Raw genomic sequence first — 14980 nt, 5'->3', positions numbered from 1 at the left:
TTTCTTCCAGTCCTCCGGCACCTCCCCCGTTCTCCAGGACCTTCCAAAGATGATGGCGAGCGGGTCTGAATTCTGTTGATCTGAATTCTGTTTTCATAATTTTTGCTTCTTTCTTACTAATATCAAGAGAGTTTAAAAATAGGCTCACTTCTGAAAAGGGGTTGTAGTAGCTGCATGTTAGCTCCTAAGCGTATGCCTGCAATTATGTTCAAGATTACGACACCTGACTAATGTACGTAATTCATAATATTTTTCCAAGCCAGCACAACTGAGGACTGAGGTTAGCTGCGTTCTAATTTTCCACTTACACCAATCACAAAAATGTTTTCAAGTCCCAATTGTTGATTCATACTCACACAGATGATAGTTGAAGAGAATTAATGACATCAGTTTTACATTCCTGATGGTGTAAGTAAAGGTCTAGTTACAAACAGGCTGGGCAATTCACAATGACCAGTGCAAAGCAGTAACGTGGGTCTCAAATTTTTGAGACAGTTTCTAATTCCAGTTTTGCCCAGTGTAAACTTGAGAACACTGGTTCTGGAAGTAAGTGTGATAGAAAAACTCCAGAAGTGACAGTCTTGGTCATTTTGAGAATAGATGTCCATTTTAAGCATTGAGCTAAGTGGCAGGGATAGCACCCTGGTAGCATTTCTGGTGGCTTGGCAGTAGATCTGATTCCAGTTCTGCAATAAACTTCTTCTGTGACCTGGACTCAGTAGTTTAAATCCAAAAGTAYTGATTCCCAACTTTCACTCCAGAAGCAACTATACTAAACAAATTACTTGCTACAGGAAACAACCCATCTTATTTGCCTTGTAAGACTGAGCTATACAAGCAGCATTTCAATACCCTTACAAAAATGCCAGGAGTTTCTCAAGCAACGTTAGTCATAAATCATGATTTTGGCACCACATTTAGGATACCTGTGCATCCATAAAATTGAACTACCTATTTTTTTAAAATGGTCCAAAGAGTCAAGATAGAAAAAGTACTACAGTGCTGTTGCTCACTCTTATTTGAGCAGAGCAACAGAAACTTTTCCCTTAAAGTCCTGAAAGCCACAGGGGGTTCCTGCAAGGAGCTCCAGTAGCTATCAGGGCACAGGTCACAGGCAGAGAAAAGATGGGGAAACTTTGAAGTGAAGAAATGAGACCTCTTCAAAGGCCAGTTGCAGTTCAGTAGCAGCTTTCAGGACTCCAGTTTTGCATGTGAGTTCCAATTGCAACCTATTTAAGAGCTGGGCCTTCTTGACTATGCTGTTTTCAGCTGTGCTTCCCAGGCTTATGAATATTTAATAGTTTTTAAATACTTCCATATTCACAAAGGTTTCTGTGGAAAATAGTTGTGTGTTGCATGCATTACATTAAAGAAATAGAATACTCATGCTAATTCACCTGATAAATACTATCCAATCCTGCAAAAACTTGCCCATGAGAAATAGCATTCATGGAAATGTTTATATTTTAAGCTGGTAGTGATAAAGTACTTAGAAAGTTCTAGTTCTAGTCTATTTTCCACTATGCCTGCATTTATTATAAATTCAGCCCTATTCAATTCTAGTATTCAAAAATCTTAATAAAAACCCTTTGGTTATTTTTGGAATTCTCGAGTCATTTAAATATTATCTTAGACAACCACAGTTTGAGGTGTTGGATTTTTGCCAAGATGTCTAGCTGCATTGCTGGAGTGGCTTGTCCCATACCCTCGAATGTCAGGAAACCCTAGACAAAAGCTGCTTACTGAGCTGATGCTGACCTGCATTGGACTTACTTACAAATATGCTGTACTTATCCAGCAAATCCAATACACTCTTGGCCAAACAGCTACACAGACATTCAATGCAGAGCTAATCTCTGCTGCATCTGTGACATAAGACTGAATATCCCAGGTACTGTGGATTCCTTGCACATGCATTTCACATCTCTGCATGTACTTGTCACAGGTCTTTTGGCCCAAAACTGGTGCTCCTAGTTTTGGGGAATATATCCTTCAGATCTAATTTGACTTTGCTTTATTTTGCTTGGGAGTACCAATGCYCAGGTTTACTTTTGTCATCTATGTTAAAATCTGTGCAGCTTTATCTATTGACACTGAAAATCCCATCTTTAGAGGGGGCTGTTCTTGTATTACCAGCAAACTCCATTGGTCTGAATTGTTGCCCCATTACCCCAGCTGTCTTGGCTGTTGTGGATATCCTAAGCATTTTTGTTCCCATTGATCTGTGTGCTTAGTTCATCATAAATTCATAAACCCCCAATTATCTCAACAACTCCTTTTAAATTTTGTAACCTTTTGTTTATTGTGTGCATTTTTATTCCTGTAGTGCTTATTATCACAACATGCACCCCTAAAAAGCCATCTTGAATTATCCCGGCTTCACTGTTGTGTTTTACCTATGCATACTGACAGCAAAGGTCCTTACAGTAAAGGTCAGGTGAGTATTTGTAAGAGTTCTACCTCAACAAAGAATTGTCTGAGAAAGGAGTCATGTCCTACATCAACTAAGAATGCAAAAGCGCAGKGAGGTGTGGCAGCTCTTCCCCTTATCCGTAAGATTTAATCATTACAGTCATCCCATTCAGGTTGGTTAGCCTTTTTTAACTTCCAGTCATACAAGTTGCTGAGTGCTCTTAATTCACCCTAAAGTGAGCCAAGTATGCTCACACTCTTCTGAACTGCTCTGCCTTTTCCTGAGTTACAGAACAAGCAGGAAACTTAAAGCCTGGACTTTTTCTTTTTTCTTTTTTTTTTTTTTTTTTTTTTTTTTTTTTTTTTTTTTGCTGTAGTTTCTCAGTAGACTTTGGTGAGCCCTGAATAAAGCTGTAACTGACTATAGACTGGTAGGTAAGCAAAAATACATGTTCTGTCTATTAAAAAGTGGGTGTTATACAAGCTTTCTGATTCTCCTTAATTAATTTTAGGAAAATCTAAAACATACCAAAATATTTACCTTACTAATCCACTTAAAATATAAAAATGATTGGGGAAAAAAATCCAAATGAACAGCCAGAATCCATCTAGGTAACTTCATTTTAAAAGTAAGACATTTAAGGTAGAGATCAGCTCAAAAGATCAGGAGAAAGGTGAGCTTGTCCTTCCAGAGCTAGAAACCAGCAGCAGACTGGTTTAAATGTTTTAAAGCAGCAGTGGATGGCAGGAGATTTGCTCTCTAAATAACTGTTCAAGATGAACAATACTACCAGTATAGAACTACATGTTGGCCAGATAAAAACTGAGGTTAGACATTGGAAAGTATCTGATCATTGGAGAAGTGTGGTCTTCTACTAAGAGTAGCAGGTGAATATTCATCTTTTTGCCCCTAGCAAAAAGGCTTAATTGGTATACAAAAGTAGCTATTTGACATAATCCTGTAAAAAAGGAGAGACTTCCCACATCTGTGATCACCTGTGGCCTTCATGTATTTAAAACATTGAGAGTTCCCTCTAAGATTGTGTATTAAAAAGGTTTTGGCTTAATGAAGAACCTGTCTAGGTCATGCACTTCTGATAAAAGGATACCGAAGTGTCCTCAAACTTGTACAACTGGTAAAAGATACTGTTGCTGCCCTAGATGTGTAAATTTTTTAACTCCATTTTATTAACCTGCTAGTTCATAGACTGAAGTTCACCTTAACAGAAGAATGGCTGTTTACTTGATTTTATGAAATGAATTGATGCACCACAAACACCAAGTTTCTTCAACTGTTAATTAAAACAGCTTTAATTAAGCCACCATATTTGAAAGGAGTGCCACAGACATTAGCATTACTTGAGACTAATTAATGACTATTTGCAATAGCTTTCTCCCGAATATCTTAATTGTGTAACATGATGGTTATGCTTCTACCCCTCCCAGTATATTCAGAACCAAGTTTATTTTACATTTATGCTTTTTGCTGAGTTATGCTTATAAAAAAAAAAACATACAAAAGACTTAACTTATGCTAAACACTACTATCATACCATCCTTATTTGTATTGGGAAGGATGCCCTTTTTTTTGGTCTCCTGTCCTGCTCAGTTTATTTGTGCAAGGATTTTTACAGAGTTGGAATTCTCTTCTGTGTTTTGAATTCATTAGAAAGTTAGGTACTAACATTACTCATAATACAAATAGGTATTATCAGTATTAGTATTCCCAGCAATTGAGTACTGTACAAAAAAAAAAAAAAAAATCACAGAATTCTCTTTTTCAGTAAGAATCATAAATACAGTTGATTGCATATGCCATTATGTAGCTTGTAACATAGCTTTGAAGTCTACAGGGTTTTATGCTTGGTAAAATCAGAAACTACAGGCCTGGGGTGTAGCTTGAGAAGTCACCTCACCTTCCCAAATTAGGATCACATACAATATACAGCATTACCAATTTAGAAAAGGTGTTACAAAACAAAGATATACAACATATAATACAAAACATATTTGGCATTGAAGAAGTTTAGTCCAGAAGTACTTTAGCTTTACAGTATGCTGGTTAATGCTTCATTAAGTTTTATTTTGTACATATGCATAAGCATATATACCCACCCACTTACTCTCTCTGATGTATTGGCTCTGGCAGAGTAAGTTCCTAACTGCTTGTTACACAGTGTAACAGCCTAATTGCAATAGCTAGTGGAAAAATATATGTTAATTTTATTTTCCTCTTGCTTCAAATGGTTAATAGTCAACAATAGTCTAGTAACAGGAATGAGAAGTCATTCCTAGGCAGCTTGTGTCTGTAATACACTCGAGTAAAGTTCCTTTCTTGGGATTGACTTTGGTGGAAGAAAAAGCATGCTTTGGTGTATTTCTTCTGGTTCCATTTCATGCAGTTTTGTCAGGGGTGAAATAATAAAACAAAATAACTTGTAGGTCCCCCAAACAAGTTATTTAAAATCTTTCCTCTTCCTTTCTRTACTTGAAATACCACATCTTTATTTGTAAGTAAATGTCAAATGTTTAAATAAATTAAGAATGACTTAGTTAGGAGGGGAAGGAGCCGGTAACCTACCCAAACAGAACTGACATGAAAATATGTAAATAATACTTTAGGTAAGAGCTTTTTGCTTAAAGAGTCCAATGTTTTCACTAATTCATTACCAGTTCTGGAAAGAAGTCATTTGGAGAAATAAGGTGTTTTTTTTCAGTCTCTCACAATTACATCAAGATTTACAGCAGAGGAGTTCTGTTGCTTTGAGGGTTGAATGTACTTGGATTTATTCTTTCAATTTAAGTATGGTGCTCTCTCTGGGGAAGAGTAGTAGTAGGTAGGCTTGATGTTTCCCAGGACTTCATCTTCCCAGTTGGGGAGGCAGCAGAAGAAGAAAGCACAGCCAATTACAACAACAGTGCTGGCCCAACCGAAACCGTAGGCCCAGCTGAACATATTATCTCCTGTCAAAGGAATTTCTTCTGTGAATTTCACTGGGTAGATGACCAAGCCTATGATCTGGAATGCAGCTAAAGGGTAAAGAGAAAGAAAGAAAAACATGAGTAAATGACAACGAATTGTACTGCTTTTCCCMCTAAAAGCATATTTGAAGGTAATTGCATTGCCTGTTTTAAAGATTAGCTCCAGTCTCACAGTCAAATCTGCATTCTTGCAGAGATACGTGACTTCTGGTAGAGGCAGATCCCCACACCTATCTGATTGCAGCAGCCAAGGCTGACGTGGTCCATTTTCTATGGTGCTCATCTGCATGTCAAAACCAGCCCTACAGATGTGCGCTGTGATCTTTGTGGAGCCAGGCACCTCTCACCTGTAGTGCTGCCCCAGAGCTGCTCCACCCCTTAGGAAGGTGGGAAGCACCTGTGGCTCTTAGCTCCAAAGTGTTCATATATGACATGCAGGGTCAAAGATGCTGGTTACCCTCATATACTGCTGTCCTAGTTGACAGAGGCCACTGGAACTCCTCTCAGAGCGTAAAAACAGATCATAAACCAGGCAAAGACAGTTTATTTCATGAGGAGGGTCCATCTAAGATGTCTTTCTGCTGGTGCCTGTTTTATATATTGAAAAAGTCTAGTCTTTGTACCCAGCCTTACCGACAACGAAGAGCAAGCCTCCAATTCCTCGCACAAAGTTGAAGCGCAGGATTTCCACCGAGAAGGCTATGACAGCCAGGGCAAAACAGATGACCAGGATCACAAAGCCGACGAGGTACGTGGCAGCTGCTGCTCTCCCCCATCCTTGGGAAGAAAACCAGAAAGATGTTATACACAGCACTGCGCTGAACTCCAGGTCACTGTAGGTCTTTTGTTTCCTGTAATTATTTCTTTGTTGAAAGCATTTGCTGTAAAAAAGATGTCTTATGCCAAAGCAACAGTGGATATCTTCAAAGTGCACAGCGGCACAGCAGAGAGGTACCAAGGTAGAGGGTGCAGCCCAGAATTCTTTTCCCAGTAATCTGTCCTACTGAAAAAAGGAATATAGTGGTAAAACAGATAACACGTTCAAAATAAATATCTATAAGCTGCCTGGATCCAGCAGCAGATAGGGCACATTCTCTCAGAAAGTATTTTATCACTATGATTTATGTTTGCCATATAAATTTACAAAACCACTTCCATACAGTACAAAGCATGAGAGATGACATGAGGGCACCATCATGAGTGATCATGTCTATAAAATGATAATGCCATCAGCACGGGACTTCGTGTCTGTTTGTTTATGACAAGAACAAAGCATGTGAAGTAAAAAATACTGAGACCAGAAAGAATTTTATCTGAAATAGCTGAGGTCAGATAACAAAGATAAAGAGAACACTTGGAGAGAAATACCTATTCACAGGCTGAAAAGACTCAAAAACAGCTAAAATGTAGTGGGTGGAGGAGGAAACAGAGGCAGGATCAGAGGCAAAGCAGGATCAGAGGCCAAGTGGAAGAGTCTTTTCTGAAGCATTTCTTTGATATTCAATAGGTCAGGGTAATGCACAGACATTTAGATTCAAGTAACAGCWCCAAGTAAGTGAAGGCTAAAGAGGCCCAGACATTAAGAAACCGACCTCGCCCCAGCAGAGCAGCAGTGGGTGTTCAGAGCTCATTTATCACAGCCAGGGCCAGGGGAGCAACAAAAGGAAAAATCCTTGATAAAAAAAATAGAATTCCCATTTTACAGTAACATAGGCATGTGGAAAGGCAGGCATTATGGCTAGACCTTACTCTCTTTAGCAAATATTTACCAGTTCAGGGGAGCACACTGCAAACAACAAGAAAAGCCCTGAAGGCAGGATCCTCACCCACAGGGGCTGAACTGTAGGAACAACCAGCACTTTGGTTTCAGAAAGCTGTCATCACGACTTACTTTCCATATCTCCCTAAAAAGGGTTTCTACCTTCACACATCAGACATAAGTAGGGCCAGATCCGGAGCTCCCTCTAATGTAGAAATTGAACTAAGTCAGGAGATTTATAACAAATTGCCCATTCCAACAAAGCCGAAGTAATTCTGGGAACATTTTGCTTTAAAGGTAGCCTCTGTCCAAGAAGTTCTTTGTGAGAAAAAGAATAAGTTTTTTAGAAGACCCCTCTGCYTTAAGCAGTGTATCTACTAGTTACATAAATGGAAATAGTAATTTGAGCCAGAGTGCAAGTATCTCAGACACCCTTCTATACATATCTGTGAAAGCAAATGCCGTTTTACGGCTATTATCATTAAAGGCGTGGGTGTATGGGTGTAAGAAATAACATTCACTTTGGAAATCTCAAGTGAAATACATTTGCCATCTATTAGCCRTTCTCAGCCCAAAACAGATCAATTGGCATAGAAAAGACTTTCATTTTCCTTTCCCCGTCCCCTTCATGAATCTGAGCTCTATGCAAGGCAGCAAAAAGTTTTCAAACTAGCTCCCTTCATCCCCATTCCTCCTTAGACCAGTTTTACGTGTTTTATATCCCTTCCCTAAGAGACTGCTGCAGGGGGAGGAGGGAGAGAGGGCAACTAATCAGYACTGTGACATTGAAGCTACGTCAGTGGTCAGATAATATCTTTCCATACAAAATATTCTCTGATGTACCTAATGTAGACAGTGGATATTATCTTCACAACAGTATTTACTTAGGGATAGCTGGGATAGAAGGATATTTAACCATAACACACGGCCACCTCAGGAAAAATGATTCACATCAAACAAGTCAGCAATGCCATTTATTAATATTTGTCCTCTTAAGAAAAGGAGTAATGGTAGCAACAAAAAGCGYGTTTTGTATATTGTGCATTCCTCACCAGTGCATTATGTGTGCACTGTAAGCACAGTGCAGGAAGTCATGCCTGGCATCTGCCTGATAAAGCYTAGCTTGCAAACTCAAGTACGCCAGGGGGTTAGACACCTTGAAGTCTGGTGCAACACAAACATGACGGTAACAGATACAAGCTAGAGAGCCCGCAGTGCTATCTCAGCTATTTCCATATCCTGTATTAGTTTACAAGGGTAACAGGCCTTTGTATACGAGTGAGTCCTGACTCCACTCATTGSGAACTGTTTGCTTGTCTCTGACAGTATGGAAGTGACAACACACTTGGCTGTGGGGACATCTAGCCAGGAGTGTGGAAGATTAATATCAAACACAGTTTTTTTTAAAAAAATCTTCATATATATGAGAGTAGCAGCCAGCACTGCAAGAAGATTCACAGTGTTTTTTGGGGGGCCTGCCTGCAACAAAGTTTAGTGCTGGCAACCAAGTGCATTCCTCTCCTCCTCCTCCCAGATTGTCSTCTCCAGTGTCAGTAGCAGTGGGATGATACGGATAAGAGCTGTTAAGGCTGAGGCTGACCGTTGGCGCTGGCCCCGCGTTGGCCAGGTCTGGCCTAGGCAGGGCCAGAGTACCACCATGGGCCTGCCAGGCCGCCACCTTAGGAGCCACGGGAGTAATGGGGAGGGCAGGGGAACCTTCTGGGCACTTGTCTGTGCACAAGGTATGAGAGACCCATTCCCAAAAACTTAGTCTGGCGTCTTTTACTGTGTGGCTGAGGTAAGAGACTGAGGCTGGGGGCTTCTCCCTGATGGAGCACAGAGGGAAGGCCTTTTCCACACAAGCTTTTGCTAACCCTGTGTACCAGGGGAGTTTTTGGTAGCAGTGCTATGAAGAGCTCACTGAACATGCTGGTTTCCCATGTAGGAATTTCGTCACCCCTGCCTACTAATTTGAGCTTTCCTGGCCCTTTTTTGACCCAGAGCCTCTTCAGGGTTGTTTGAACCTCCTGAGCCACCCAGCCCTCAATGTCAGCCTGCGAGGTCCTCCTCCTCCGGCTCCCGAGTGTCCAAAAGGAAAGGCCTGTGTTTTCCCTCATGTTAGCTGCTTTGAGAGACATTATGTCTCACATGCTGAGCGAGGCAGATCAGCACCAGGTTCCAGTTTGTGCTCAGAAGAACGTTGCAGCAAGAGATTTAGAYGAAATTTAAATTTTCTTCCAAAACAGAAAAGACTCAGGTTCCTTAAGTTGGCAGGCAGAGTTTTTCAAAACAGGCATGACATCTGTTTAGGAATTTAAGCAATAATAACAAAATATTTGGGGCTTCATAATCATGTAGTTTGAGGCACTAGGATTGCCCTGGTCAGCCTAACCTCAAAGAAGATTTGAACTCTCAGCATATCCTCACAGAAAATTATTTATCCATTAGGTGATGTTTAAAGCACACCAACAAAGCTGTTCAGGGGCTGAAGGGTTGTAATTATTAGGAAGGATTAAAAGTTTTATTATACAGTTTGATTAATGATGACTATGCAAAGAAAATAAAGCTACAGCGTTAGCATGCAAATAACAAGGAGGAGTCAGGATTATTTCAAGCTAATGATGATCATCAGTGAATATGACGAAATTAAAAACAAAAAATCCTAATGTTAGCTAAACTTCCTGATTTTATTTGTCTGTTCCCCAACAGGGAAGTGCTGGAAGCTCTATAGAGTAGGGCATTTAAATCTAGATTTCCCTTTGAAATGAATAAAAGTGAAATGAATAACCTAACAGCAGCAGCAAGATGAACTACTCTGGGATTTGCAGTAGCAAGTCTTTCTCATCTCTATTTAATTGTTCACAAAATCAGAAGGTAGTTTCCTAGCTTGTGAATATCAGGAGTCTCAGAGGCGGAGTTTTTACATTCTCATGATTAGATGAGACGTATTTTCACAATGTAATTTTGATATTTTTCTATACAGAAGTGCCAGTAACAGTATTTATTCAGCCTTGAGAGCTCAGATTTGGAATGCTCATAAAATATACTTTGTTGACTAAAGAAAGTGGTAGTAGACTGTGAGCAAGAGACCRTTGTCAATAATATTTTCTTGCTCATGTAATGTGCAAAATTCCATGACAATATGACTGGCAAAGAAAGGGTACATTGCATACCCACCTTAGTACAGGAGAGCCCAGAAAGCAAGATTTGCTAGGAAATCTAGCTGAGAATTATCACTGGGTTCTGCTTAGTTTAGAAGTCTGCCATAAGCTGTTGCTCTACAACCAAACAATTAAAAGCCCCCCAGTACAACCTCTGCTTCAGTTATATTGCACTGACTGGAATGGAGCAGAGGCAAAATCCTGGAATAATCCAGCTTTAAGCACTGCCTTGTTCCTTACAGTAGAAATGTGCCTGCCCCCTGTGCCAGCAAGCCCAATGGCATGGATGCCAGCCAGACTTTTTTTTTTTTTTTTTTTTTTTTTTTTTTTTTTTTTTTTTTTTTTTTTTTTTTTTTTTTACTGGGGAGTTTCAGCAAATTTGGGGGTAAGTAGACCAGCAGACTGCCACAACTCTTGTATGAGCCTTCGCTAAGCAGACGTTATCAGCCAGGCTTGTTTGTTTAGAATTCATCTTGGCACCATAAATCAGGCAGAAGTATGCCTGAAAGGAGGAAAGAGTGAGATGGGTGTATCTGTAACATTCCTCTTTTATTTATCTGGCTCCTCAGTGAAGCTGGCATGTGCTAAGTTTCACCAGTAATCTCAGGTACCAAAGGCCATTCCTCTAGCAACCCTGCTGCACTGACACAGCAGCAGTGAAACATGATTCCATGATTCACAAAGGCTGGGCTACTAAATCTAAGTTCCATTTTTTTTTTTCTCTCTCTCTCCTTTGGCACTTATTAAAGATCCAGATGAATGCTTCTATTTTTCTAAGTCAACTATTGTGTGCTTAGTGAATACCAGCTGGCTGTTAGGCATATAAGAAAGAGTTCACCACCATGGCAGTACCTTTACCACACACATACACACCTGTCATTTATAGTGCTAATTCAAAGCAAGTTACAGGGAGCAACCATTTAGAGCTGGCATGACATTGCCATCCACAAATATTGTTCCTAAACTTACAGCTTCATCACTGTAAAGATAAAAGCAACCAGTCTTGTCCAAGTAACCACACTGCAAACAACTCTATTCATATTTGATGGCTTCCTGATATGTTTCAAACACATAGCCAACATATAATCCTGCAGTGGTCAAGAGTAAGTCATCCTGAGTCACACCACCCTGCAGCATGGCAGCTAGGCATTGCAACATGTGCCTAATATAYAGATGCTGCCAGGCAGGTACTTCCCAGATGCAAACCAGTACAGATTTCTAATCAAAATACTTTTCCCCACCTCCCTACCAAATTATATCCTACTCCTCTTTTTGCTTTTCTACTTCTTCCCTCTCCTATGGCATTGTATGTGCATTAAGAAGCAATTTGGGTTAGGAGACATTCCTACTTGCAAATCTCTATGTACTTGATTCTGCCTGTTCTTCACCATTTAAAATAAGTCTYAACTGCTTTTTCTCACTTTAGCATGTATGCCACAGCTCAATTAAGAAACAGTTTAAATAAAATTTCTATTAATGGGAATCACTCTGGAGTTTTGTCAGGAGCAGTGCAGCATGGTTGGTGTGTAGGACTTTACGCCAGACATGTTATGCATTTCAACTAATTAACTTTTATTTTCCTGCAGTAGTACTGTGAATGCCTGCTAGGCATTTTTCCCTTGTAAATGCCCATGTTTATTTTAAGTTTAATTTCATTAGCATAAAAAAAAGGAAATGAAATAAATCAAACCTGAATTCATATGTTACATCCTGTGTCTAGACGTAAATAGTACTTAAGCAGAAGGTGGCATGCATTTCATCAAAATTACAGAAGAAGCAAAGTCAAGCTGTTTAAAATAAGCTACAAGTAAAAGATACTTTTCTTCTCTGACACCTTGTTAGCTAGAGAGAAAAGGCAGAACGGAGCTTCTGCCCCACGCCCAGGGCTGGAGCGCAGCACACAACCGTCAGGACGCAGGGGCATGAAAAGCAGTGGCGCTACAGAAGAAAGCAAATTTCAGCAACTTTTCCTTTGTTTTCCTTCGCTTACAGTAAAACCTGCAGTCATTTTCAGGCCGAGAAAAAAAGCAACTGCTCTGGCAATATGTATGCATTATAATATAATATATAATGTAATTATATATTGTAATATTGTAATCTAATATGCTCTGGCAAGTTTTTAGCTCCCACACGAGGGTTGCAGTGCAGAGCTTCAGGAGGGCCACCAGGCTCAGCTGGCGAGGGACACGGTGGGGAAGTTCCCCCTGCCGGATCTGTGACAGCCCTAAACTTTCCCTTTTCGTTCTCCAGCTTCACCTCCCAAAGCACCCTGGCTCAGGCTTGAGAGGCAGCTCTTTTTATTTAGCCATAAGCGTTCTGTTTTAGGGAAAAGCAGATGCAATCAGCATGTTTTAGCAAAGAGAAAAAAAAAAAAAAAGATGCAATCAGTCAGCCTGTCATAGAAAAAAAAAAAAAAAAAAAAAAAAAACCCAAACAAAATGAAAAGTCTCCCCCAGAAGCACAGACAGGCCCGGGAGCGCCAGGCACAAAAGCAGCCCAGCAAGCTAAAGCAGACAGGACGACTAGGCTCAGACTTAGGCCGCCTGCAGCACAGTGGCACGCATGGTGTCTCCCTCGCTGCCGCAGGCTCGGGACCACTCTCCCACCACAGGGACAGAGGGAAGGAGATTTTGCTGCCGTGCCCCRGTGGCTCTGCCCACCGAGCCCTCATCTGTGTTGCTGCCTCTGAGGTTTGCTCAGCAAGGCACCCTATGTGAGCACTTCTCGGCCGCAGGGCTGCACTCGTCCAGTGTGTCGATAGGAAGCAAACTGGAGAACCAAGGATTTGTGGCCAGGCAGCTCACTTCTTGTTTGTGAAAGATAACTTTCTTTTACGGAAAAGGACTGGCTTCTCGCTAGTGCACAATAAATTGCTCCCAGGCAGCTTGTGGGTGGATTTTCTCCACTGCTTTCACCTCCRAAGCAGCCTCGCCCCTGGTTCTGCACAGCTACCCCGGTCCCATTGAGCAGCAGAAAGAAGCAGGGGGACATCCGTAGCGCCAACGTCCACCTCGGGGATGGCTCAGCCGTCTGGGGCCCTGCGGAGGCACCTGGCCTGAACTCACCGTAGTCCATGAGGGACTCACAGTTCCAGTTGAGGTCCTGCTCGCCCCGCGTGCAGCTCTCCCACAGCGACGCTTGGTGCACGTAGGGCGCCGACTCGGACTCGAGCCAGCCGCGCCCGGCCAGCGCGATGATGCCCATGATGATGGCGAGGCCGAGCAGCAGGGGCAGGAGCCACCTGCAGCGCCAGCAGGCCAGGCTGCACACCACCATCGCGCGCGGCTGCCGCGGTGCTCCGGCACCAGCGAGGCCGAGCTCTCCCGCCCCACCGCCGTGGGGACGCTGCTCCGAAGAGGCAGGCACGCAGTGCGGCGGGGCGCCCGGGCTGCTCTTTAATCCGGGCGGCGGGAGGAGGGCGTCCCACCCACATTCCTGTGACTCAGGGCGGCAGCAGCAGCAACCTGTGGAGCCGGCGGGGAGCGAGCGGCAGGGCTGGGCCCCGCTCTGCTCTGCCCCTGCTCCCGGCTTGCCAAACAAACCGGCCAGCTACACTCCCTAATCCGGTCTTAACTCCTTGCTGGCTGCCATGGCCGCTGAAATGCGCCACCCGCTCGCAGCCTCGGAAACGCCACGTTTTCCAGGACTCCAGAGTCTCTCCCTTTGCAAAACTCCAGGAGTGCAATACCATCCTGGCCTCCTCTGGCCTGGACCAAAAGCGCCTGTGATATTTTAGTCCTCAGGGACAGACGCCTCAAATGGGTCCAACAGGGGAGCAGACTGAATGAAGTACTTGATCTTTAAGTTGCTGTGCTAAAATTCATAGCACTGCAGTTGAGCAAGGGGCACSTCCAAAGAGATTCTGCTTTTCTTCTGAAGTTTTCAGTATTCATTGCTTCAGCCTCCAAATGCTTCTCTGCCTGCCTATTACTTGTGTTATAGAGTGGATCATTTACGTTATGCCTGACTCAACAAGTCCCAGGAATTATTCTGTCATTCTTGTATCTCTTTGGATTCCTCGCTGGCAAACATAGCTAAGCACAGCAAAAGAAATTACTTTCTTAGGATGTTTCACAAGCCCTTCCCTCTTCCTTGGTATTTGACTTGATCTTTTTTCCTCTCAAAACCTGATACAGAGAAATCAGATTCACCTAAAGCTGATAATAAGTCACTCTGTGCACTGAAATCTTATGACGTGCTTTCCAGTTAAAATGGTCAACTTCTTGCCCATTTTTGGGACAATTTAATGCAAATTAGAAGGATAAAAAAATAAAAAGCTGTTGTTTGAGGATGGGAGTGTGACTTCCTTAGCAAAGAAGTCATCTCATTTTAACTATCACATATCTAACATTAAGTTCAGCATTTCCAGGGTTTGTTTCCTAAAAGCAGGTTGCAGTCATTGCCASACTTACAACCAGACTGGCCAGACACAGTCCAGAAGTTCTGCCCAGGTTTCACATGTCCTGACTTCCACTGTCCCATGTTGGAAAATGCACCCAAGAGACGACCAAAATGAAGGCTTCCCTGCCAAATGGCATTAATGTGCACCCAGTATTTTGGCCATGGGAGAAACATCTCTCCATGGCAAGATCTATGCACATCCCATCATGTCATCCCATCACACAGCGCTTAACTCATCAGACATCATAGGCACAGGCTGGATCCC

General features: G+C 42.1%; 1 protein-coding gene across 1 annotated transcript; it reads right to left on the bottom strand.

Moving 5' to 3' along the window:
* Positions 1 to 4177: 4177 nt before the first annotated feature.
* On the bottom strand, positions 4178 to 13628 carry PERP (PERP, TP53 apoptosis effector). The gene is made up of 3 exons (XM_026048192.1): positions 13380 to 13628; positions 6028 to 6171; positions 4178 to 5442 (listed from the first exon to the last, which is right to left on the bottom strand). Exons 1-3 carry the CDS (start codon positions 13588 to 13590, stop codon positions 5207 to 5209), a joined length of 591 nt encoding a protein of 196 aa, XP_025903977.1. The 5' UTR covers positions 13591 to 13628; the 3' UTR covers positions 4178 to 5206.
* Between the last annotated feature and the right edge of the window lie 1352 nt (positions 13629 to 14980).

This window comes from Nothoprocta perdicaria, unplaced genomic scaffold (assembly GCF_003342845.1).
Source record: "Nothoprocta perdicaria isolate Ctin4 unplaced genomic scaffold, notPer1 scaffold_52, whole genome shotgun sequence".
NCBI classification, from domain to species: domain Eukaryota; kingdom Metazoa; phylum Chordata; class Aves; order Tinamiformes; family Tinamidae; genus Nothoprocta; species Nothoprocta perdicaria.
Note: the sequence above shows the minus strand (reverse complement) of the source record. Positions and strands in the feature narration are given on the sequence as shown.